Here is a 27,356-nt window from a genome sequence, read left to right as displayed (position 1 = left end):
GCTATTTAGTGGTCAGTTCTTCATCATCCCTTCTCCTTTCTGGTCAAACTCACTCGGGTTTGCAAAGATTGTCTACATTGGTGGATTCAGTTGGACGAAGTTTTCTACTTACACCCCCAGTAGCCATAGTAACAACAGACACCACCCAACTGGGGTTGGGGGGGGGGGTATTTCTTGGGACAGGTGATCCAAGGCATGTGGTCCCTAGAAGAGACCAATTCACACATCAGTGTCCTAGAAATGAGAGTGGTCCTCCTAGCATTGCAGGCCTTTCAAGACAATCTTTTTCTTGCGATGATTGCAGTACAAACTGACAGTATGTCTATTGTAGGTACATCAGCAAAAAGGTGTGTGTGGGGGTGGGGAGGTGGGACCCAATCTTACCCCCTTTGTGAAGAGGCAATGAGAGTGTGGAAGTGGGCAGCCTCCTCCATCCACTTCCTAATGGGAATGCACATACCAGGGAAGTCTAACTTTCTAGCAGACAAACTCAACAGGTCCATTCTGATGCCTCACAAGTAGTCTTTGTCAATCAGTGGCAAAGAGGATTTTTTGTCATTGGGGCCAACCTTGCTGTGGCCTCTCTGCCTCTTCCCACAATAGCAAGTGCAGCAGCTTCTTTGCCCTATTTCCCCCTCGAGGAGTCACCTAGAGATGCTGTTTGGCCCTGCAGTCTCCTTTATGCTTATCTCTCGATACCTTTAATTTCAAAATTCTTACAGAAGTCACCAAGGTTGAAGAGCACAGTTATCCTCATTACCTCCTTTTGGCCTTGTCAAGTGTGGTTCCTCTTCTTTTGGTCTCATCTTTATCTGCCATGGATACTGGATCCCCATTGCTTTCGCATTCCTCTGTCTTCCCACAAGGCCTCTACAAGGAAGATTTACAAAAGTAAATAGGAAAGATTCTCTATTTCAGCTCTACAGAGGGAACTGGACCCCTTCACTGCTCCTATTTATGGGGTCCTAGAATTTTTAGCATCTGTTTTGCAAGAAGGAGCTAGTTTTTCTACCATCAAAGTGCATTTGGCAGCCATGTCTAATTTTCACTCAAGAGAAAATGATTCCTTATTAGCTTTTTTAAAGTTGTGCAAGGCCTTTCTAAAAGGTACTTTCTTGCTTAGGTCTCCAGTGAGGGACCCATCTCCTCTCTGGTATTTGACAATCATACTGCAGGGGTTAACTCAGAAACACTTTCAACCATCAGGTAAGTCTGATTTAAAATTTTTGTCACGGAAAACATTTTTTTCTGGTAGCCATTACATTTGCAAGCAAGTTTCTGAACTGCAAACTTTCTTCAAAATCTCTCTGTTATTTTTCACAAAGATAGGGCTACCTTACAAACTAATCGATCTTTTTTGCCTAAAGTAGCCTCCAAAACAAATATTAATTTAGCCATTATTTTGCCTGTTTTCTTTCCCAGCTTTGCTAACAAAGGAGAGTACATACTATGTCTTTTGTGTGTACATAGGCAAGTATGTTTTTATCTCCACAGAAGAACAGATTTCAGGAAGTCAGAACAATTGGTTTGTCCTCCCCAAACAAATTGGGATCACCAGTTTCTAAAATTACCCTGGCCAAATGGATTACTGATTGCATTTCTTTTGTTTACAATCAGCAAGGTCCACATTCCACTAAGTCCATGGTTACCTCTTCCACCTTTTGGTCTAGAACTTCTGTTGACAACATTTGCGCAGCAGCTACCTGGCCTAATTCCTCATACATTTATTGCCCATCACAAACAGGATTTGACTGCCAGGAGCAGAGCTACCTTTGGTTCTGCAGTACTCTGGAATATCTTTCCATGAGGGCAAACCAAGATTCATGTAGCTGGGGACTCTGTCCCAATCATTGACGAAAGAATGAAAAGGACAACATCAGATATTTGTCATATATTCACCATAACTGTGCATCTGCATTGTCCATTTTCACTCTTCCTCAATTCCCCACCCTCTGTCCCTCTTCCATTTATGTCCTGGCAAGACCTTGTGGTTGTTGTGGAATTTCTGTTCCAGGTTTGAGCCCCAGCTCTGGAACTTCTATTCTTCCTTTGACTATGCTTAGGATTAATTACTCCTAGGGCTTATAAGGCAGCAGACTCGCTCTGAGGTGTAGCAAATTGACCTGGGCATTATTTGTAGAATGAGGAGCTCGTGAGTTGGATCTGAGAGTCTTGTAAATGTGGCTGAGTCAAATCCGATGCCCAGTCATTAAAGATGAATGAAAATAGACAACGTAGATGCATATTTATGGTAGGTACATAACTTTAATTTCCAAAGGAAATACACTCTACCTGGCCCTGTGGGAAGCTATTACGACAGACAAATGGGTCTTGTCCATCAAGGATATTTATGCCATATCCTAGGAAAATATTCCCCCCTCTGACAGGCATGTCACATCTTTCTCACAACCAACTCTCTCTTCTCATCCCCATCATTTAGGCCCTCCTGATTCAGGGCACCATCAAACAATTCCCCAAAAGAGTTCATAAGAAAATGATTTGAGTCCAGCATTTTTCTGGTGCCCAGGAAAGAAGGCCAATGGAGACCTATCCTAGAACTTTCTCTTCTAAACACTTTCTTGACAACTTTCAAAATGCTCTCTCTTTCCATTCTCCTGCCTTTCATTTTCCCCCAAGGCCTTTCTGTGTTCTTAGATACAGAACTTGCACATACCTATTCATCCTTCTTGCAGGAAATTCTTCAGTTTTTTCTCTGGCTGTTCACATTTTCAGTGCACTGCTCTATCTTTTTGTATTTTCCATAGCACCAAGGGTGTTCACACAGTGTCTAGCTCCTGTGGTGGCATTCTGTTCCACTCAGAGAATTCAGATGTTCCTGTATCTGGATGACCTGTCCAGGAGTCTTTCTTCAGCATCTACATTTCTCCGTCCAACTCCTATCTGGTCTGGGTTTCACAATAAATTGCCAATAATCCCACATGGTTTCTACACAGGACCTGGTTTTCCTGGGCTGTAGACTATTCACACATACAATGCTTGCCTTCCTCCACCAGGAGACTGTACAGGTTTTTCCTACATCTCCCTCTGCAACACATTGCTCAATAAGGGAGATGTTAAGAGCTTTGGGGTTCATGGCTGCTAGCATTCTTACGCTTCCCCTGGCCAGACTTCTCATGAAGAAGATTCAGTGGTATCTGAAGTCTGTCTGATCCCAACACTCTCACTCCTTTGACACTGTGATTCCCCTACATCCTTGTCTCAAAAAGGAGCTACTTTGGTGGAAGGAACAGGTCAGTCTCAACCCAGGAATTCCCTTCACACCACATCCTCCTCTTCAAGAAGTTCACATAGATGCCTTGGACAATGCATGGGGGCATTGCAATGATCATATCAGGTGCAGGGCAGATGGCTGCTTCAGTTCCTGAAGGAACACATCAATCTGAAGGAAATGAGGGCTGCTCTGCAAGCACTGCAGACCTTCTCCCACCTATGGAAACCCAGACTACTTCTAATGTACATAGACAACACCACAGTCAAGTGGTACATAAACAGGGTGGCACCAGGTCTTACAATTGTGCAGGTTAGCGCAGGAGGCATGGAACTTAGCCACCCAGATGAGCATCACCCACACAGCCACCTACATTCCTTTACATGACAATGTGCTGGCAGACTCCCTATGCTACTCTTTAGAAGATCCCCAAGAATGGACATTAAACAGGCAGGTTTTCCAGGTAATCATCCTTCAGTGGGGCACTCCTCACACAGATCTCTTTACATCACCGACCGACCACCAGCCGTCCCAGTTCTGTACCAGGGAACCTTGTCCCACAGACTGCAGGACAGATGCCTTTGCCTTCCAGTTGATGGGGTGGTTCCTCTATGCCTTTCCTCTACTGCCTTATCTTCCAAGAATTTTTCAGACGGCACAGATGGAAGCAAACTCCTTTTACTGATGCATTTTAGCTGTGACATCATTGGTTTTCCCTACTCTTTCACCTGACAAAGGGCAATTACAGGAAAATATAACTGAAAAGAATCGCGCAACAAAAAGGACTGCTTCTCCACCCAAATCTTCCCTATTTTCAGCTTGACTTTATGGGTGATAAGATTTTAATCCCTCAAGAATACCTTTTCTCTGAAGATGTTCAAGAAGCCAGGGGACCCACTACTAAAAAAATCATACACAACTAAATGAAAAGATTTTCCTGTTGGTGCCACAGATGTAGTTAGGATCACTGTTATTACAGGACCCTGCTGTACAGCAATATCTTTGAGAGCTACTACATTCAGGTTTGGCTCACTCTTCTATAAAAGGTCAAGTGTTGGCCATCATTGCCTGCCTGATGCTTAACCCTCTACTTATAACTAAAGCGGATACCATGTTTTTTCCTCAGGGGATTTCTACATCTTAACTGAGGAAGGAAACCCATCTCTCCCTCTTGAGATCTTAATTTTGTGCTAGAAAGCTTACATTGCCTCCCTTGGAACCAACATCATCTGCTTCTTTAAAATTCTGCATTTGGTTAACTATTCTACTCTTGGCTGTTACCTCTGCTAGGAGTGTTTCTGAGTTACAAGCTCTCATGGCTATTCCCCCATCTTATTTTCCACAAGGACAGTTGACTCTCAGGACTAATCCATCCTTCATGTCTAAGGTAGTGAATGAGCTGTCCCTCAATCCAGGATATTCGCATACCCACTTTCTTTCATATTCCCCAAAGTAGGGGTAAAGAATCTTACATTCTCTGACATTCACAGGCAAGTGAGAATTTATCGAGACAAAGCTAAATCCTTCAGGAAGACTGGCCAGTTGTTTCTATCCTTTATGTGTACCCTAAGTTGGGTCAGCCGGTCTCCAAACAAACTATTGCAACTTGGATCTCTAAAGCCAGCTCTTTCTGCTGCTTGCTCTGTTACAAGACCTTGCCTTCCTGCCCAAAGGGCATTCTACTAGAGCAGTAGCTTCCTCAGGGGCTTTTCACAAGGGAATAGGCACCAGTTCTATCTTGGAACCTATTACTTGGTCATCTGTACACACCTTCACCAAACACTACAAAATTAATGCCTTCTCCAGGTCCAGGGCTGCTTTTGCCAGGTTGATCCTGTCTAGACTGCTAGCCAACTCATCTGCTCAGTAACCAACCACTCTTCTCTTTCTCCTTCAGCTCTGGGCATCACCCATATGTCAGGAATACTGTAGCAGTGATTTCAGTCACAACATAGTTCAGTTTTGTAAGAACTGAGCATAACAGTAGATGTCCTGCTGATCACTGTTGCTGTATTCTTTCCCAGCTTCCATCCTCTGTTCTCTGGCTTATTTCCACCTTCCCTTTTTCTTCTTCTACTCTGCTTTAACCTCTGCTCTACAAGATGGAAATGGGGGAGTTTACTTATCTGTTTGAGCCGCACCTCTACTAGCTGACCAGTCACCCTTTCTGAGTAGTCTTCAGGCTGCTAGGTTGGATATGGTCTGAGGATCTACGCTCATATGTCCATCTGTGTACCCTACGCTTAGAGCTGAGGTCATGTGTTGGATGTATGACCTCAGGAAGGGTAATGTTTTGCTACCCTGGACATATGTCAGTGGTAATAACCTCATATGTCTGGATTCCTGCAACAGTGATCAGTAGTACATCTTTTGTTATGGTAAGTTCTTAACACAACTGTACTTTCTTCTAAAGTGACAGTCTGTTTATCTAAGCATATGCACTTAGTTCCGTGAGCAGCTGCTGGTGTGGAATGCTAAGGTAAATTATGTGACCAGTGCAGGAGCTCTTTAACATCAAATAGAAAAAAAATGTGTAATAAAAACATGTAAAGTGATGATAAAGGCTGTCCAGTTTCATCCAGGGTGGACATTGCTAAGAAGTAACTGAAATTCCAGAGGCAATGAATTCTTCCAGGCAATCTTTTATTCCTCAGCAACACCCACCCTGTCTGGTATTATTATTAAGTCCTTATATAATTTGAATTTTTTCAGTTTAAGTGCACGTCTTTCTGATTTTTATATTAGTAGGTCACTTAACATTCTATTCAAAAAATGTTACTTAAGGCATTTTCAGAATTCTCTTTTAGTCAAACTGTTCTTTTGTCAGTTTACTATTGTTTTGTCATAAGAGCAGTACTCATTAGTAGTCCAGATGTACATAGTACACTTTTTCACCCAGCACTACTACTACTGCTACATTGATCTAAGCAACTGATTGTTTCATTTGATAAAGGATAGCCTAATAACTAGACAGATAGAAAGGGTGTTTGATTGCCTCACTGCATCATAATTCTTTACTTGAAGGAGGGCAAGGAGCCACTCTGTGGTTTATAAATACCTGTTACAGCTACCTACTTAGGGTTTCTGTCAGTATTACTTCTGCTTGGTCAGAGCCCACATTTTCAGCAAACTTTACTGTGTAGATGTGACCTGTAAATGTAGAACTTGGTGCATTGGAGTAGTTCTGCAAAACATCATTTTCTAGTCATACTTTGTATCAGAGCTGTAGGTTGCTCATTTGGTACATTGTGCAGCTCTCTGGTCTAGTGCACCTCAACAGTAGGTCAAGGAGAAAAAAAGATCTCTTCTCAAGTTTGGCATTCCTTCCTTCCTTCCAAGGAGGAGCATGTCCTCACGTACTGCCCGCTCTCACTTTTACTTGAGGAGAACAAATTTAAAAAAGTAGATCTGCTGATCTTTCCCTAACATCTTGCACCTGGGGTTGCTGCCCCCTTAACGCAACCCTAGCTAAACTTCTGTTTTATATGCTGTACTGTGTAGGACTGTCTCACAGAGAACTTGCTAGCTGAAGCAACACCCAGCTCTATGGAGCATGATATAAAATTCTTACTGCAGCCAAGATAGCACAAGATTGTTTAGTGGCATGGGAATCTGTAAGAACCTGGTGGGATGGGGTGAGTCATATGGCTTACATTAATATTCTCATCTGGGTTGGGGTGTGAGAGTTGTGGTGGCTCCTCCCCCTGTAGCAACCTGGCACTCTGGGTAAAGGTATAGGTCAGTCTCCCTGAGAACATGCTGCGTGGGGGTGGGGAGGGGGGGGGGCTGTGGGGCTGTTCATCCTGGTGAATGTAGCCCTAGAGAAGGCTTGTCAAAGAGTGAACGTACTTTTGCATTGAGGTAAAAAAGGGATGTCTTTCCATTCACTGGTTGCAGGATTCTTAACTGTTGGAATTCCCTGCCTTGTGAAGCCCATCTGGCCAGCATACAAAAGCTTACTGTCGCTGTACGTCACGTATGTTCCTTGCATATAGCATAGGGCATAAAAGTCCCATCCGGACATATCCTCAAAACGTCTTTACTGCCAGTCCGAACGCATCTCGTGATCATTGGTCTGAATGTCTGCGTCCTTCCAATCATCGTTCTGCACACCTTTGTCCTATTTGCTGGTCTCTGAGCCACTGCAGTTATGTACCCCATTGGGGTTTCGTTTTTTTCTTTCCTTTTTGTTGTTTCTAGGGGTTGATGTCTTCCAGGAAAGGTAAGTGCCAGTGCGAGAAACAAATTCACCATAAAGACAGCCACGACCAGTGTTTTTGTCCACATGCACTAAGGACAATCACAAGGCCTTCTTCACAATCTCAAAGGTAACACCCAAATCTGCTCTGAACTGGTGGTCAAGAACACCACATACACAAATGTTGTTGATATAGCTAACCTGCTGATAGACCAGTTCAGTGAAAACTTCACCCCCCCCCCGTCCCCCCATCAGTAAACCAGGACCTCCCTAGCACCTGATCTGGGATGGGGAGCAGCTTTTGGCTCCCTAAAGGTACAGGGAGTGTGGTCACCTGTTCAACAAAAGGATCACATCAATATCAGAGAGATATGAGTGCTTCTGCTGACTCTTCAGGCTTTTCATCCTCTTTTCTCCGCAGGACCTCTCAAGATATTTACAGATTATCACAGTGATGTGATTTATAAACAGGGGGGAACAAGATCTTACCTTCTTTGCCAGTTGGCACTCCTGGTATGGGATCTTGCTGTCCAGTATCAAGTGATTCTTCAGGCAATTTACATTCCCTCAGGTGAAAATATTGTGGCAGACACTCTGAGCAGTTCTGTAACCCAATCCCATGAATGGATACTTCACAGGGATGTGTTTCTGGATATTGCCCACTGGTGGGATACTCCTCAAGTAGACCTGTTTGCCTCCCCTCTGAACAGACAACTTCCTCTGTTTTGTGCCAGAGTCCCAGGTCTTCTGGTGTGGAAGGTGGTTGCTCTCTCTTTTTCTTGGAAGGGATGTTCTTTATACATTCCCTCCTCTTCCTCTCATTGCAAAAGTCATGTTCAAAATTCAACAGGACACTCCCAAAATTTTGTTGGTGACTCTCTTTTGGCTGAGACAACATTGGCTCCCTGTTCACGGTCAGTCATCACAAGTTACCTCATAGGGTGGACTTACACAATATAAAATGGAGCTTTCATCCACTGCCACTTGTCTACTCTTCAGCTGACACTTTAGGTGATAGGATTTTGATTCCACATAGACACCGTTTTCTGAGGATGTGCTTTGGGTCCTACAGGAGGCCAGGAAACCCAATACTAGGAAGTCTTACTTATCCAAATGGAAGAGGTTTTCTGTTTGGTGTCTCTCTCATAACCTACTTACTGTGGATGTTCCTTTGGATGTCCTTCAAGGATGCATCTGCAGTCCTTACAAATGGGTTGTCCTGTCGTCAGGCAGCCCTTATTCCAAAGTCTGGGTCTGGCCTCGGCTGGTGTCGCACTTCACCCGGCGTCATAGCTGCAGTTATTGTATAAAGGCATCAGCCGGCGCCATTTTCCTCAGTCTTTCTTAGCAGAAGCTGTTCGCAAGTGAGGGTCGGTCAGAATCAGAGATTACTACTACCGAATACTTCTACTACTACCGAAGACTTCTAAAAAGCTAAGTACCCCGTTGGGGACTCTTTCTTGCCTCAGCCGATGTCAGAAGAAGTGAATAACTTTTTAACTTGTGGGAAACAAATACCTCATAAAGATTTCCACTCTTACTGCTTACCTTGTTTAGGCCCAGACCACGACGTAGCAGCTTGTCTAGCCTGTGCTTCTTTTAACCGCGGACACTTAGGCGTCGGTGAATTTGCTGAGGAGTTTTTCGGCTCCGATTTTGCTTACATTATGGATCCTCTGACTACGCAAATATCTAAAAGCGCAAGGAAAAGGACCGACTTCGGCTGAAACCGAGCTAGCGGTTCTTCCTTCAGCGAGGCCTCTTCCAACCTGGTGGAATCGGCTTCTAATATCCCTCCTGCTATTGCAGTTTCTCAGGAATTATCTGACACTATCCCTTTGGATATCTCTACCCCTGCACGTGGAGCTGCTAGGCCACCTGCATCCATGTCCATTAAGGCCTTTGCCAGGGCTAAAGCAGCTAAAACTATTAAATCTGTGCCTGCTAAGTCCCCCTCTCACAGGCCTAGCTCAAGTTCACAAATGCTTAGTCTAGCAGAGGATCTCATTTCTTTAATCCGGGGATCCCAACCTCAACCAGACAGGGCTTCTCACCCACCTCCAGAGAAGAGGCCTAGAGCAGAGCCCCCTGTGCCAGTTGCTACAGATGATTCCTCTGATGATTCAGATAATACAAACCCTCCAGAGGCTTCCTTCTCCCCTTATGAAGACTCTGATGCTGAAGAGTCCATTCCTTCTGCCTCTCCGCCTGAGGATTTTTCCTTTGGGGAAACCTTGCATGCTATGAGGGAACAATTTCAGTGGCAGGGCCAGGATTTTTCAGACTCTAGAAAAAGGCTTAGAACTTTTCTGCATTTACCACAACATAGGCCTTTAGCCATACCTCCAGTTCTCTCTGTTGTAGATGATGCATTTAATGATGCTTGTACTGCTCCTGATTCACTACCTCCGGCCCCTGCTAAGCCCGATAGGTACTACAGGGTCCCGGACATGCATTACCATTTGTATAAGGCTCCTTTTGCAGATCCTGAGACTATCTCCCAGGGTCCTAAGGCTGTAGCAGCTACCTCTACCAAAACCCCCTCCCCTCTGAAAGGGAATCCAGGTCCTTAGAGAGATGGGGTAAAAAAGTTTACACTTCTGCTTCTCTTTCAGCTAGGGCCTTGAACTGTCAATTCCACATGATCCAGTATCAAGAATTTATGCTAGACCAGTTAACCAAAAGCTGTCCTCAGATGAACCATTAGACAAAAAATCTGTCCAAGAAATGGTACATAACATTCAGCAAGTCAGTAACCATTCCTTAAAATGCGGCTATGATGCACTGGAGGCTTCCTTTAGATCAGCCATGACTGGCACAGTTATCAGAAGGCATGCATGGTTAAAAGAGCAGGCCTTACCAGACCATGTTAAATCAAAACTACTCGATGCTCCCATGGACAAGATCAATTTGTTTGGCTCTCCTGCACAACAGGTGCTGAAGAAGATGGAAGAGAAGGCAAAATCTGTCCAACCAGTGAAAGATTTCTTGCAGGTCCAACCTCCAAGGTTTAGCAGGAATTGGCCCTCCAAGAACTGGTCCTTTCCAGACTCCTCCAGAGCTCAGAGAGGCAGGAATAGGCATTCAAGAGGCAGAAGTCATCCAGGGGTGCCTACAGGGGACGCCAGTGGCGCGGTAACAATCAGCAAGGTGCAGCCACGGACACAGCCACCGCCACTACTACAGGACAATCACAGTGACTTGGCTCTAGCACCGCCTACCAGGGAACAACTAGAAGCACCCTTGGGCGTGAAGCTAGCTTTATTTTCAGTAAATTGGCATTACATCACAAGAGACAAGTGGATTTTGCAGACTATAGACCAAGGTTACACGTTTCACTTCCATACTCTACCAGGGAAGAGAGGAATGCCAAACCTACCTCCAAATCAAAAGGCAGAAGCTCTAAAACAAATAACTCAATTATTAAGGATGAGAGCTGTGGAAAAGGTACCATCTATGGAGCAAGGACAGGGATTTTACTCCAGACTCTTCCTGGTACCAAGAAAAGAAAGCAAATGGAGACCTATTCTCGACCTGTCCGCTTTAAACACCTTCCTCATTGTTCCAAAATTCAAAATGCTGACCCTACAGCAGCTTCTTCCCATGCTGGGCAAGGAGTCTTGGCTGGTAACTCTAGATCTCAAGGAGGCATACCTGCACGTCCCCATACGACCAAATTGCAGAAGATACCTCAGATTTCTTGCAGGATCAGAGCATTATCAATTCTCAGCATTGCCCTTTGGCTTATCTACTGCGCCCAGAGTGTTCATGAAATGCCTGGCATCAGTAATTGCTCATTGCAGGCTTCAGGGAATCCAACTCTACCCTTACCTGGACGACTGCCTGATACAAGCGGACAACAAAAACAAGCTAGCAGAAGACTTGAAAAGGGTCATTTACCTGCTACAAGCCCTGGGATACACAGTCAATATAAAAAAGTCAAGGCTGATACCATCCCAAAGGATAACCTTTTTGGGTGCAGAGCTGGACACATCGAGACAAATGGCATTCCTAACAGTAGGAAAACAGGAGCAACTCCCTCTCTACTTCTTGGCATTAACAAAGCAGAACCATCTAACAGCAAGAAAAGTCCTACAAGCCTTGGGTTTCATGGCATCCTGCATAATATTGGTTCCACATGCCAGACTGCATATGAGAAAACTACAGTGGTACCTAAGGAATTTATGGTCTCAGCACAAGCACAGCCTAGAAACCCAAATTCCAATAATTCCATGCCTGAAGCAAGAATTCCAATGGTGGGCTCAGGCCTGTCAGTCAAACAAAGGATTGCCCTTCCACAACGCTCAACCAAGCCAAACCATCACAACGGACGCCTCAGACCTCGGTTGGGAGGCACACATGCTGGACAAGTGCATACAAGGTTTATGGACTCAAGACCAGCTGCACCTGCACATAAATCAAAAGGAAATGCTGGCAGTAAAACTGGCAATTCAGACTTTCAGACCATTTCTTCGACAAGGTCAACTGTTGATAAGGACAGACAATACCACAGTTATGTGGTACATCAACAAACAGGGAGGCACACACTCGTACCCTCTATGCCGCATGGCAATGGACCTCTGGAATGTGGCCCTGAGTTACAACATTCAGTTACAAGCAATTTTTGTACCAGGAAAAGAAAACATTCTAGCAGACATACTAAGCAGAACTACCACGGATGCCCACGAATGGATGCTGCATCCGGACATCTTCAAAACCATTACAAGAAAATGGGGACTCCCACAAATAGACTTATTTGCATCCCCACGCAATCACCAACTAAAGAAATTCTGCACAAGGACGTACCACCCACTTGCTTGGAAGGTGGACTCCCTATCTTTCAGTTGGAAAAACCTGACAGCATATGCATTCCCACCACTTCCTTTGATGCACAAGGTGCTATTGAAGATCAAAGAGGACCGTCCAAGGATCATTCTGATAGCTCCAGACTGGCCAAGACAACATTGGTACCCATTACTGAGGAGCATGTCTCGGGAACAAATATGGCCCCTACCCCTTGTTCCCTTGCTGTTAACACAGAACAAATACAACACCCTGCATCCAAACCTGAAAACACTACAACTGACTGCCTGGAACATTGCATAAGAACAAATAACCCAAATTTATCCCAAAGGGTTAAAGACATTATCTTGGAGGCTTGCAGACCCTCAACAAGAAAAAATTATTCAGCAAAATGGAAAAGATATTTCATTTGGAGTACTGCAAAAGGAGAAAATGTGTCACTGTTAAACATAGCCAACATCCTGGAATACTTGGCAGAGCTCTTCCACAAAGGCCTGTCCTATTCTTCCATTAAGATTCATGCTTCAGCTATTTCAGCAGAATACGACTTGGATCCTCCAGTCTTCTCACATCCTTTGCTCAGGCAGTTTCTGAGAGGAATTAAAAATGTAAAACCACCTAGGAAACCACCATTGCCAGCATGGGACTTGAACTTTGTGCTAGAAAAATTGACACTCCCTCCTTTCGAACCAGCAGCAACAGCAGAATTACAATACTTATCATGGAAAACTGCTTTCCTGCTGGCAATCACTTCAGCAAGAATGGTATCTGAGCTACAGGCATTAATGGCAGTACAGCCCTTCCTGATCTTCCATCAAGATAGAGTGTCCATGAGAACAAATCCTACTTTTATGCCTAAAGTGGTCTCCAGAGTATCTTTGAATCAGGCTATCCACCTACCTACATTCTTCCCCAACCCACAGAACAGGGGAGAAAGACTGTTGCATACCTTGGATGTACATAGACAACTATGCTACTACCTGGACAGGACCAAGGGCAATAGAAAAACTGACCAACTACTGGTAGCATATGCAACAGGAATGGAAGGAAAAGCAATTTCAAAACAGACAATCTCTAAGTGGATAGGAAATTGCATTAGATTTTGTTACTCCTACCATGGGAAGAAAACTCCAGAAAACATCAGGCCGCACTCTACAAGGGCTACAGCCACTACCACAGCTTTTCTACGGTGGCTACCAAAGATATTTTAGAGGCTGCTACTTGGAGCTCCGTGCATACATTTGCCAAGCATTATAATTTACCTTTATACTCTAGATCCCGAGCAGATTTTGCCACTGCTGTTTTGCAAGGGATCTTAACTACACCATAATTTCATTTCTCCTCCTCCCCCAGTTTGGCTATGGTATTCTACCCATTTGTAAGGACTGCAGATGCATCCTTGAAGGACATAGTACAGTTTTGTACCTACCATAAATGTAGATGTCCGATAGGAATGCATCTGCAGTCAACTCTCCTTCCCCTCTGTGGTACTCCTAGGGTAATTGCCCATCTTGTAGCTAGCTGGGGGAATCTATTATGGTGTATTTGTTTGTATATATGTACATGCATGATTATTTTTTGTTTGCTCTCTACTATTTGGAACCATTTGCATTTATCCAAATTTAGCCTTCCTAGAGGGCACCTGGCATCTGGGGCAAGAAACACTGAGGAAAATGGCGTCGGCTGATGCCTTTATACCCGAATAACTGCAGCTATGACGTCGGGTGAAGTGCGACACTAGCAGCCGAGGCCAGACCCAGACTTTGGAATCCGGCCGACCGAAGGGCTGCCTGACGACAGGACAACCCATTTGTAAGGACTGCAGATGCATTCCTATCGGACATCTACATTTATGGTAGGTACAAAACTGTACTTTCTGTCTTAATTTGTGTGAGTTGTTCAATGATGGGTTGGCTTATTCTTTTGTAAAGGCCCACTTATCGGCTGTCTTTGCTTGCCTGCCTTTATCCCCTCCTTTAGCTTCTAGATTTGAAACTAAACAATTTCTTAATGGCATCCTTCATATTAAGCCTCCCAGGAAGCCTGTTCCTCTTCCTTGGGATCTTATTTTTGTTTTGGAGTAGTTGAGCCAGGCTCCTTTTTGAGCATCCTTGCAGCATTGTTCTTGGAAGACTGTTCTTTTGTTGGCCCTTATTTCTGCCAGACAGGTGTCTGAGCTTTAAGCCATTATGTCTTGTCCTCCTTTTTTGGTGTTTTATAAGGACAAGGTGTCCTTGTGTACTAATGAGTTGTCACTTAATCAGTCAATTAATTTGCCTACTTTTTTCACCTCTGCAATCTGCATACTTTGGGTGTGCATAGACAACTCAGATTCTGTTTGGATAAGATTAAGTCTGCTCGAAAATCTGATTAATTGTTTCTTTTCATCCGAGATCCCCAGGTTTAGCTGTATCTAAGCAAACTACTACTACTTGGATCTCAAAGGCTGTTTCTCTTTGTTATACTTTTCATGGTAAGAGCCTTCCTTCTTCTGTAAAGGCTCATTCTGCTAGAGCTGTGGCTTTTTCTGGTGCTTTTTTCAAGGGGTTTTATACTAACGCTATTCTTGACGCAGCTACCTGGACTTCTGTGCATACTTTTACCAAGCACTGCAAGTTGGATGGAATCTCCAGAACTAGAGCTGGTTATGCTAGGGCCATCCTTCCATGGTTTTTCTGGTCCTTCCTACACCCACATTTCTCCTGGAGCTTTGGCAGTCTCCCAACAGTTAAGAATACTGCAACCAGTGAGTGGAAGGACATAGTACAGTTGTGTAAAATCTTACCATAACAGTAGGTGAACTTTCCTTCACTGTAGCAGTATTCAGTGCCCCCCCCAGTCCATTACCTTCCTAGATGCACTGGTTACCTTTTGGTTTTCCTTGGACTGGCCTTCCTAATGCTGCTATCAGTTCTGAGGATGGTATGTCCGGACATTACCCTTATGCCCTACTCTTTGCAAGTAGCATGTGTGACGTACCGCATATGCGACAGTAGACTTTTGTATGCTGGCCAGATATCAGGCTTCACGAGGCAGGGAATCCCAATGGTTAAGAATACTACAACAGCGAAGGAAGGGACATCTACTGTTATGGTAAGGTTCTACACAACTGTACTTTCCATTTGTTGATGCAGAAGTCCATGTCATATCCAGAGGGTGAGGGATAGTGCAGTACAGCAAAAATGGCCTGATGGTTGGCAGTGTGTCAACTTCCCAATTGGGTGTCACCTCAGAGAAATGAATGGACTGGGAATGATCAAATATGCCAGTGTATTGAGGGGGTGATAGAAGGCAGTGAGGCGCAAAAAAAAAATAAAAACTTACTTGCTGAATTAGATTGTTTCAGAAAAGATTTTGTAGCCTTATAGAACACTGAGAGTATCACAAGATCTTTGAGAATGTTCATCAGCAGGATGGCCCACTTTTGCATCCTTTGTAAGAGCTTAGACATGCATGTTTTAAAACTTCTGAGACATATAGTTCTATTAGCAAGAAAATCTGCATATTTGTCCTTATGATTTATTGTAGATTTTATTTTCAGATCTTCTGTATCTGAACTGTTAGTGGTCCTCCTGCATGAAAGCACTGAGGAAAATGTGTGCTTCTCTACCTTTTGTGGCTTGTCTGTGTCAAAAGCCGTGTGCTAGTATGCTGTTCAGTGTACAAAGACTGCCCTTTTTCAGTACTGATTTCAGAATGTACATTTCTGATGAATGTAATGCTCTGGAGAGCCTAGTGTTACAGTCTGTACCTACTCATTTATTGTAGCCACACCTTTTGAATAAAGATAGTTTATCTTTAAGATTTGCTTGTCACTTTCATTCACATTTCAGTTGTACTAATGACACAATATCTTTGAGAAATATTTTAACTAATACTTTTCCAGCATAGTGTTATTTGTATATGTATTTTATTTTGTTTATTTAATGTAATCTTTCCGTGATTTAGATGTATTGCACTGTGGATCTCTAATTTACACATCTCTTTACCATGAAGAACTTGGATTTTAGAGTTTTACACGCATTTCCACGGATAACTTTATTTTTGCGATAAATGGGATTGTATCCAGTAATAGCTTTTTCTCAAGCTGCTGCCCCAAAACTCGTTTCTCTATGGATGTCATTTTGATTGCTCTAATGTTGGCTTCTAGCTTGTCACTTTATGATTCTGGGATTAGTTGATGATTGTATTAATACTGTTGTTTTTTCATTTCTAGAGAAGCTGAAAACCTGCTTGCTGACAAACCTTTAGGATGTTTCTTGATACGAGTTAGTCAAAACCGGGAAGGATATACCCTCACATTTAAGTAAGCCAGTATCTAGGTTAACAATTGTTTCTTGTTTTGTGCTGTAAAAAGTCTGTTGCAGTAGGGGACATCATCAGTGTCAGTAGCTAAATTGATAGGTAGCATTCTGACATCTGAGGTACAAATAATTGGTTTGAGAATTATGTTTTTTAGCATTTAGTCAGCCATCTCATGTAAAATAAATGATACTGCACTGTTGAAAAATGATGCTGATGCAGTAACTGATGTCTTGTATATGTTTATACCTTATTAAACTGTGATCCTCATAATGATCTCTGACAGTTTTTACAGTATTATTCTTCCATACGTATTTTTCTTTGAATTTTTTTTTTTTTTTTTGCGTTTTTATGATACAATCATTCATGTGAAAGAAATTGAGGTTTTAACCAGAACCTGTGGAAAAAGCATTAGTATTTTATTTAGAAGTCAGAAATCCAACATGCTGAAAGTTCAATCAACTGGTAACCCAGGAGTAATCTCCAAACTGAACTGATGAGCAGAGACAGCCTAAAGAATGCTGCCTGATTATCTGAAGTATAGTCTTCTTTATATAATTTTATACTTGCCATTTTAGAGTAATGCTACAGACATTGCTAATCAGAAATTAAACGTTTAGCAGAAATTTGTGTACATATTTGTTTGCAAGGGATTCCTAAGCATTAACTGTACCCTTGCACAGCCAGAGCATCACAAAGCAGTTATGTACAGCCTATTGAAAAGCTCATTAAATGAATCTCAGCAACTGCATGATGAACGACAACCGGCAGTATTGTGAACTGCTAACTAAGATCGTAGCTACGGTTGGTTGTATTTCTGTACAGATTCTAGGTTCTGTGTAGTGCAGTGAGGACTGAGGGGTGTGACCTCCTGGAATAAAGTACATTTGCCAGATCTCATCTCATGGTAGTGTGAAATAGTGTTGGTTAAGGTTGTGCTGACTGGTGGCAAATGGCCACAAGCACTACTAGGTTCTGCATGCATCAGAGGTGCAGTATACTTGTAAACTTGAGGTGGCCCCCAATTTTTTTTAAATGGGTTTAGGAGAAAGGGATAAGAACAGCACAGGAAAATGCAGAAGGAGAACATGTATGAGAGTGCAGGGAGATGGTTAGTAGGAAGGGAGGGAATGTGAAGAGAGAAGGAGTGAGGCATATGTATACCTTACAACTTCTTAGTGCAAGCATTCTAGACAAAGTCAGAAGTCATGTAAGGCAAAGGCCCAAAATTAGGGACAGAATTTAAATATTGCTCCTATAAACTTGTAAAGCTGATGGATTTATAGGTTTTGCATTGTCATGCATTTTCTGAAAGATTTGAAGTCTGAAACTCAGAAGTCAGGCAGTGCTCAACTATAGCCATGGCATTACCATGGTTCTGCTTATCTGTTTAGGATACTGTCTGGCAAGGCCTGGCAGCCCACATTGTCAGCTCTCCACCATATTCTCTCTGATGTGTCCCTTCCTTCTGTCTCATGCCTCTTCCCTTGTGTGCAGTCCAACCCCCATTCACTATCTCTCCCACATGTATACACTCCCACTCCTGTTTTTTTTTTTTTTTTTTTCCCTGTAGTGTTGTATGTGCACCTGTCTGCTTTTGCAAGATTTTGTATTCATTTTCCACACCCACATTTCCCTTGTATACTGTACCCCCATATCTCTCAGTCTCAACCTTAAGAATTTTGCAGAATGTTCAGATTGTTGACTTGTATTTTTGGTCTGCTGCTTATACAATTTGTGGTTTTTCTGGCAAATCGTTCAGGATTGAATTCAGTAAATAATGGCATGTGTTTGACTTTCAAACTTCATATCTTTCAAAAGAAGCATGCTAATGCAAAACCTTTTATTCTAACAACTTTCTGACTTTGTAAGAGTAATGTTTAAAATCTATGCCTGATTTTTGGCCTTTGTCCCCCTCTAATTTTTTTTTTATTTTGCCCAGAATTCCTGTGCAAAGTAGTTGAGAGGCATGAGGAGGAGTGTCTTAAACAGTGCGTTGACAGACTATTATGACAAAATAGCCTGATCTGATGTTGTCTCCTTCATTCACCCTCACGATGGGGTCTCTGATCCAGCTTGGCCACTTTTCACAGACTTGGATCCAATTCTCAAGCTCCTCCCTCATACCACAGTGGCCTGCATTCACCCAACTACCTCAGATCTCGTTTGCCACTTCTGCGAGTCAGATGCCTGTTCCTTCTCTTAAGCATGGTTTACCTTTCAGGTAGTATTTTTTCCGCAAGTTGTAAGTGCCTTTGGCTATTTTTCTCCTCCTTCTTTTGTGTGTGTGTGTGTGTGTGTGTGTGTGTGTGTGTGTGTGTGTGTGTGTGTGTGTGTGTGTGTGTGTGCGCGCGCGCGATTTTTCCTTTGTTCTTGTTAAAAAAAAAAAAAATCAGTCTTACTTTTTAGAATAGTGGTTAAATTTAGTGTTAACTTTAGTACTTAGTTGCTCTCTTAGTACAGCTCTTCCTGTGCTTTCCCTTGGTTCAGTTGTGTCTGCATTTCTTCTTTCTGTTTTGCCAGTTGGTTTTGGCGGTTTTCTTTGTTATGACTGACAAACCAGTTCCCGGCATTAAATGCTGCACTTCTTGTGGGTATAAAATCCCCAATCGGGATGCCCACCATGAGTGCATGTACCGCCTGGGTACCAACCACTTAAATGCTGAGTGTTCTGTCTGTCCTGCCTTTAATTCTCAGGCTTTAGCCAACAGATGGAACAAGCTCAATAAGGGGCCTTCTTCCTTCCTCGGCTGAGGCTCGGACCCCTTTCTTGGCTTCTGTCTGCTGCTGCTGCTAAGAAGGCAAAAAAGAGGTCCCTCCTTGTCTCCCCAGGGGACTCTCTCCCACCAAAGAAGCCTAAGAAGTCTGTAGATTCCTCTCTCTCGCATCCGCAGAAGACTGTGTCCCCCTGTTGGATCCTACAGCTTCCTCATATCCGGGGGGCGATAATCACTATTTCTCTGATACCTTCGGTGGTGCCTGCTTTGGATTTTACTGCAATGGATCCTAGGACCTCAGTGAAGTCCCCGGCTCTATCCTCCAGGTCAAATTGCTGCTGGCCCCCCTTGTCATTTTCATCCAGGTCCTCCAGAAACTTATCTGAGCAGTTGTAGACAGGTTGATGAGAAGGTTTCGTAAGACCCTTATCAAGATGGGGCTAGTCTTGGCTCTGTCCCTTGTCAGATCCATGAGCTACTGAGGTCACCCTATCAGGGCTTCTCCAATCCAGCATCCAGTTTTGGAGTCTATGGATTCGGGACTGCCATGTGTCTGATTCGGTGCAGAGGAAGCTCCCATCCTGATGCTGAAATTGCCCTTGACGAGCCCCGTTCTGACAATTTCAGAGCAGAGTAAGTCTCAGAGCCGTGGTATCTGTGCCGGGTCTGGGGGATTGGGATCAGCTTCTTCCTTCTCGGAGCTGTCCCTTCCTTTGGAGGCTTTGGCACTCGATAGCTCATGTCTGATCCCTTCTGGAAGCCATGGATCTGGTGTGAGTCATGCCCATTTTTCCTCAGTAGTTTTGGCTCCTTGGAAACTGGATGAGGCTTTGTCTAGTCCTTCAGCCTTTCAGATAGTGGAGAGGGTCTTCTCCCAAGTTAGATATTTGACCATATGTTCCCTAGTTCACCCCTGTTTCTCCATCGGATCCAAGCCTTGCACGCTCTTGTCCTGCCACAAGTCTTCCCGTCCCAAGTAGCCTCCAGGATTTTCCTGCTCAGGAGGGATCCCACTCTTCCAATACTTCACCAGAATACCCAGCTGAGGAAGTACTAGAGAAGAGGGCAGGTAAAATCAGGCATGTAGACTACCCTTTGGAGTCATTGACCAAGGATACTGACTTTGATGAGGAGGGAAGGATCCACCAATTCCCCACCTGAAGATGTCTCCATTGGAGACATATTGGAAATGTTGAAGCAGAAAGGTAATTGGTCTTCCCAACCTCCTTCTACTGAGGAGTCAGTTCTCCTGGAGGTGTTTGGGACAGGCCCATCTACATCCTGGGTGACCCCCCCCCCCCAGAAGATGCCCTAGTAGACTTAATATCTCGCCATGCATGGAAGGAACTGGACACCATTGAGCCTGTACCCAAGTGACTGGATAGGTTTTTAGTGCTCCCTGCAGACAGGAAAGACTGGAGTAAGGGCCCATAATTGAGTCTATCATGGTGGCCAACAGGAAAGAGCTGGCAGAAGAAACTGACATTGTCCATCCACCAAACAAGGAGTCCAGAGCATTGGACAGACTTGGAAAGCACATTTACACCTCAGCAGCATTTTCTCTGAGGTCTTTATCTAGCTCATTTCACTTTGTTCCAGAGAGAAGTGATAAAAGAACTGTCAGCTTCTCTCTGAGTCTAATCCTAGAGAAGAATTTAAGAAAGTTTCTCTCAAGCTGACCACTCTTTCTTCTGTCCTCAATGAGGTTAATCTCCTATATCATGGAGGGCACCTTGCGAGCAGCCAGTTCAGGTATTTCCCTAAGGAGGCATGCATGGATGAGGATATGTGATTTTGCGGAGCCCTTTAAGGCATCATTTGTCAATACCCCTTACGAAGATTCCTCCCTTTTTGGACTGTCTGTTAGAGAGACTCTTACCTGCAGCGAAAAGGATGGGAAGATAATTTCTGCTGTTGGAATACATTTTTCTACTCCCTAGAGGTCTAACATGGGGGTAAGAAAATGCAGTTCCTCAAGTCCCAAGGGCCTTTCCAGGACCCATGCAGGGAACCCTCCTCCAGGGGCAGAGGAGGAGGATTTGATGGTAGATGCCACCCTAGAGGCAGAGGGGGTCCACAGAACCAGGGCTTTATGGAACTCCTGCCCAATAAGCCCTACCAGTGTTTCTGAAGCACTGCCTGACTGTCCGTCTCTGGAGGCCCCCCTGGGGACAATTAGCTTTGGACTCCAAAGCCTGCACCCAGTTGACTCAAAACCATTTGGTGCTAAGTGTGATATCTAGAGATTATTATATTCCCTTTTTCCTTCCACCTCTGAAATCTAAAAGCCTTTCCGATGTGCCATCCGGTCAATGGGAGCAGGCAGCACAGGAAATTCAACAGCTGTTGCTAAAGAGTCATCCAGGGAGGTCCCAACCAAACAGTGAGGATTCAGAACCTACTCCCACTTCTTTTTAGTGCCGAAAATGACAGGGGACCTAAGACCCATTCAGGATCTCGGCAAGCTAAATGAATACGTAAAGGAGGTAAGGTTCCAAATGGTTATGGTTCGGTCCATTCTGTCACTGTTGCACAAGGATGAGAGGATGTACTCTATAGATCTCAAGGAAGTGTACTATTGCATAAAAATAGACAGGCACTCCAGGAGATAGCTGTGCTTCCAGCTGAGAGCCAATCACTACCAGTTCAGAGCACTGCTCTTTGGACTCACCACAGTCTCCCGGGTGTTCACCAAATGCATGACAGTGGTAACCGCTCACCTGAGGCTCAGGGGATTCCAAGTGTTTCCATATTTAGATGATTGGTTCCTAACTGCTCCAACGAAACATTGGGTAATCCAAGCAAGGGAATACTTCAGTTAGCGCACTCCGTGGGCTTCACCATAAACATGAGCAAGTCCAGTGTTATTCTGGTTCAGAATCTAGAGTTTATAGGTATGCAGCTCAACACAAGGGATCAGATAGCTTCTCTTCCTCTACACCGATTAGCCATTATGAGGAGTCAGGTACAGCATCTGTTAGAGCTACAAGCCTCCTCCACTCGACTGATCCTGCTGGTCTTGAGGTCCATGTCTGCAGCCATCCTGTTAGTTCCCTAGCCAGATTTTTCATGTGGATTCTACAGTGGAGGTTAACAAAGCAGTGGTCCATCCTGTTTCAGCCCTTATCCTTTTGCAACAAATTGACTCCATCTGCAGGCGTCATGTCAGTTGGTGGATTCAGTCAGACAATGTTATTCTCAGCAGACCATTTGTGAACAATCCCCTGATAGCCACCGTGACCACAGATGCTTCCCAGTCTTGGTGGGAGGGGGGGGAACATTTCAATGGGAAGATGGTCCAAGGCACGTGGTCACCTCATGAGACCAGGTTGCATATCAGTGTCCTAGAGATGAGAGCTGTCCTCCTATCATTGCAAGCCTTTCTGGACATACTTCCTTTGGAGACGATTGCAGTACACACCGACAACATGTCAATTGTGTGGTACACTAACAAACAAGAAGGAAACCTGTTCTTACCCACTGTGCAGGGAGGCCAGGAGAGTGTGGAAGTGGGCAATCTCTTCAGACCACTTTCTAATTGCAGTGCATGTCCTGGAGAAAACCAACGATCTGGCGGACAGACTCAGATCACTTCTGAATTCTACACGAGTGGTCCCTCAACCAGTCAGTAGCGCAATGATCTTCAGCAGTTGGGGTCAACTTTGCTGCCTCTCCCCTCAACAAGTGCAGGAAGTTTATCACTCTGATCCCTCCTCCAGGGGAGTCCCCAAGGGATGCTGTGGTCCACAATTGGCCTCCTGGTCTCTCCTGAATGTTTACCTTCCTCTTCCGCTCATCCCCAAATTTCTTCAGAAGGCAAGCAGGTTGAAGAGTTCAGTCATCCTCATTGCCCCTTTCTGGCCATGCCAAGGGTGGTTCTCTGTCCTCTGCTCTCATCTGTAGTGTCCTCTTTGGATACTGGAACCCACTCAGGACATCCTTTCTCACCCATCAGGGATGCAACACCTAAATCTTCCAACCCTGAAATTGACTGCTTGGTTTCTCCACTTCTGACCTTGATTAGACAGTCAAGACTTCAGTCCCCGGTCCGAAAACTTGTTTTGTCATCACAAAAGGCTTCCACTAAGAAAGTTTACAATAACAAGTGAAAGAGATTTGTTATTTGGGCTACCAGCAAGAATATTGGCCCATTCTCAGCACCTGTTTCAGACATATTACTGTTTCTCGATAACCTTTTCAATGAGGGTGCTAGCTTTTCCACTATTAAGCTACAGTTAGCCACTATTTCTAATCTTCACACAGCAAGTCAAATATTGTTCCTTGTTCACATTCAGATTATGTAAATCTTTCATGAAGGGTGTTTCTTATCAAGGCCACTGTTTAGAGATCATTCCCTTCATTGGGATCTTACTCTGGTGCTGCAGGCACTGACACAGGGCCCCCTTTGAACATGCAGCTACTTGTGACATAAACTTTCTGTCCTGGAAAGTAGTTCTCTTGGTGTCTGTGTCTTCTGCCAAGAGGGTTTCTGAGCTTCAAGCTCTATCTTCTAAACCAGCTTACATCCTGTTACATAGAGATAGTGTCCTTGCGCACTAATCCATTCTTTATGCCTAAAGTAGCTACAGAAAACAATATCAATCAGTCCATACAACTACCAGTGTTCTTTCCCAATTTTTTTAACAAAAGGGAGTATGTTCTGCATCTTTTAGATGTTCATAGCTCCATTTTTAGCCACACAGGACCAAGCAATACAGAAGGTCTGATCAGCTTTTTATAGCTTTTTCTTCTAATAGACTTGGACAATCAGTATCAAAAATGGATCTCAGACTGCATTTCTTAAATTTATTCCTCCAGATGGTTGCAGTTACCTAAACTTCCTAGGGCACATTCTACCAGCGCTATGACTACTTCCTCTGCCTTCTATGCCAGAACCTCTGTTGATGACATTTGTGCAGCAGCTCCATGGTCTAATAATCACATCCTTGTGTCTCATTACAAATTGGATATTATTTCCAGGAGCAGGACTTCCTTTGGCTCGATGGTGCTTCTGCATGTCCTTCCATGAGGGCCACCCAAGAGTCTAGAATCTGGGGACTCTGACCCTATCGTAAGAGTGAATGAAGGAGAAAACATCAGATTAAAAAGTTATGTCTAACCATAACTTGGCATCTGTGTTATCTTCCTTCATTCATCCTCCCTTTCCTATCCAACCACGCCCCTGCATTTCCTCTTAATGAAATGGGATGATCTCAGGACTATTGAATCCTGTGTCTGAGCCTCTTCTGCCAGTCTTTGATGTCTGAGAGTAGCATGTCTGGGTTTGGCAAATTAGATCTGAGGTAGTTGGGTGGATGAGGGAGGAGCTTGAGACCCAGATCCAAGTCTGTGGAAAGTAGCCGAGCCGGGTCCAAGACCTCATCATGAGAATGAATGAAGGAAGACAACACTAATGCCAAGTTATGGTAAGACATAACTTTTTAATAATCATGCTGCAATGCATCAGGTGTACTGTGTCTGATGCTGTTGGTTTGTATTTGTTGTGGCTGATAGTTGTCAACCAGACATTGTTGATTTTCTGGTGCTGCCATTGCTGTCTTGGTGGATCCTTCCTCTGCAGCTTTCATCCTCTTCCTCATCTAAAGCCGATATCCTTCATCTACTACTGTCAGTTGTTCTGCCTGCATATCCTGTGGCTGGACTGCCGGCTTCCACAGAGTAACATGCAGCATGCATGACATATGACAACAAACAGAGGTGTAGCTGGTTAAACTAGTTCCCTCTACGGGTCCGAAGTTGCATCCCATCCCGTCAGAAAAAAAAGGACTTCTGCATACAGTTTATTGCGTATAGTTTATCATCCCCCAACAATGTCAGCATATTACAAGAAGGACTAACACAAACAAATGCTTGGTACCAAAGCCATGATCTAAAACTAAATGCAAATAAATGCATTACCATTCCCTTTGGCAAAACGAATTCCCTACATATTACAGTATTGGCAGCAACCCTGTGCATTCCAACCCAGTGGTGCGAGACTTGGTAACACAGGTTGATAGCAATCTGAATTTTGACCATCAAATTTCCACAGTTGTAAGGAAGCCTCCTATGTAGTGCACCTCATTAGCAAGGTCATAGCATCCAGGTCAAAGGATGTTACAACTCCACTGTACTCAACTCTTATCAGACCACTGAGAGTATAATGCACTCTTTTGCATGTACCTCACAAGACACCTGCAGCAGCTGGAGAGACATAAGAGGTTTCTCACTAAGAAAATACAAGGACTCCAAACCATGACCTACATGGACAGGCTGAAAGCCCTATTTCTTTAATCTGTATCTTATAGACTGCTGAGAGGTGACTTGTACCTGGCTTATAGGGCAATCTCCAACCCTGCTCTAATGGAAATGCTGCACATCCACAAGTCAAATGGCACAAGAGTCACTCACTCTAGGGCTCTCATCCTAGCTTGTGACATTAACAGAACATGCTGGAGAGACACATATGTCTCCCAGAGACTAACGCTTCCCTAGAATAGACTTCCTGTTCACGTATAATAAAGCTCATCACTGACCATATTCACACACAACCTAGATAATTGGATGAGAGACCAGAAATTCATCCCTGGGGTGGTACCCTGGTCCCTTATGGACAGGGGTCGTCAGTGTTGATCACAGATCTGCTGTGTTCATAATTTCTTTCTGCAAACTACCCAAAATGAACAAATGGGGATACTTGGGATTAACATGGCTAGGCTTATAAAGGCTGTAGGGACATTAGCCTAGTAACCTGCTAAGAATCTATGTACAAAGCTACCAAATGGCTTCCTGCAGTGCAGTACTCAAACCACACTACCCCCCCCCCAACCTCTTCAAGTAAAAAGCAAAAAATAAGGCCCACTCTTTCTACTGGAACAACACTCAGGTGGATAGGATACATGCCCCTTCCATTCTGATTCAGGAGCCATTCTGGATACAAAGAAAATCTTTTTTCAAGAAAGCAGTTGCTACAGTTCATACCCCACATGGAGTGCTACAGCGCTCAGGTTTTAGTTTAAAAAATATATATTTTTTACTTTTAAATTATAGCAAACTACTTTGCTACAATTTATACTCTGCACAGAGAGCTACAAAGTCACTTTTCTGGAAGTCGTGGTATATCTTACATGTCAAATGGGTGAATCATGTACACTTCCAGTGTGGTACATGCACACACTAGGGATAATTTAGTCTGAATTGTACATAACCTAGTAGTTAAGGGAATGAACTAAGGCACAGCCCACCAAGTAAACAGTACTCAGTTTGTCGATCTGAAAGCCTGTGATATGTTATACACTGCTTCTACGACCTTTTACAGTTCCCTACGCGTGCTCAACCAGTAGCTGACACACAGTTACACACCAGTATCTACCAATTTATTATTTGTATGTGTAATTTTGCATGCTGATTTGCTTTTATAAATCTTTGGATCACAAATCTGCTGTCTTGGTCTACGTTTGCATATCAATTACTTATTTGCTTAAATGTCTGGCTTTATTTATATCTAATTAAATCAGTGTTTCCATACTCTGCACTTTGTGTGGTTACAGCTGTTGTACTGCTATGTACTGCTTTTATTTGAATCACCGCTGTCCTGTTCATTGCTGCAAAATGCTCAACTGTTCACTGTGTAATATGTAAATTGTTTATGAATTCTAGGGAAGGTTTCTTGATTCGGTGTCGGTAAAGGCAATGACAGTTTTTTTTTTAATATAACAAAATTAGTTGATTGTTTAAGGTAAGGTAGTAGTGCAGGTGCAACTCTTCACCTGTCAGGTAGTATCAGACTGCCTTATTTTCTTATGGAAGGTTACATGATCTGAAATATTAGTTTTGTTCCTCGTTTAGACCTTGGCCAAATACTCCTCCTATGCCTCATTGTGAATGTTATGTATTTCTTACAGTTATAGTAGACATTGATACATTTTCATGCATTATAATACACTTGTACACTAATACTATTTTTCAAGTCATATTAGTACAATTTCCAGTACCATGGGAAGATTATTTCTTTCAGAGCCTGGGACTATAACTAAAAAAAGAAAATAAATGTGCAGTTGAATACTTCAGCTATGGATGAGCACGAGTTAAAAGTGTTGTAGTAAAG

General features: G+C 43.6%; 1 protein-coding gene across 2 annotated transcripts in view; it reads left to right on the top strand.

Annotated features, from left to right (window-relative positions):
• LOC122807596 (myosin-IIIb-like) overlaps window positions 1-27,356 on the top strand; it is a 2,420,886-nt gene that overhangs the window by 2,293,885 nt on the left and 99,645 nt on the right. For both annotated transcript variants that reach the window (XM_044078517.1, XM_044078510.1), the window contains exon 26: window positions 16,447-16,536. In XM_044078517.1, coding sequence (XP_043934452.1) covers window positions 16,447-16,536 — 90 coding nt within the window. The remainder of the gene's footprint in view (window positions 1-16,446; window positions 16,537-27,356) is intronic.

Source organism: Protopterus annectens, chromosome 1.part1 (assembly GCF_019279795.1).
Source record: "Protopterus annectens isolate FY-2018-M chromosome 1.part1, PAN1.0, whole genome shotgun sequence".
Classification (NCBI taxonomy): domain Eukaryota; kingdom Metazoa; phylum Chordata; order Ceratodontiformes; family Protopteridae; genus Protopterus; species Protopterus annectens.
The sequence above is the reverse complement of the archived record's forward strand: the minus strand, read 5'-3'. Positions and strand labels throughout refer to the sequence as shown.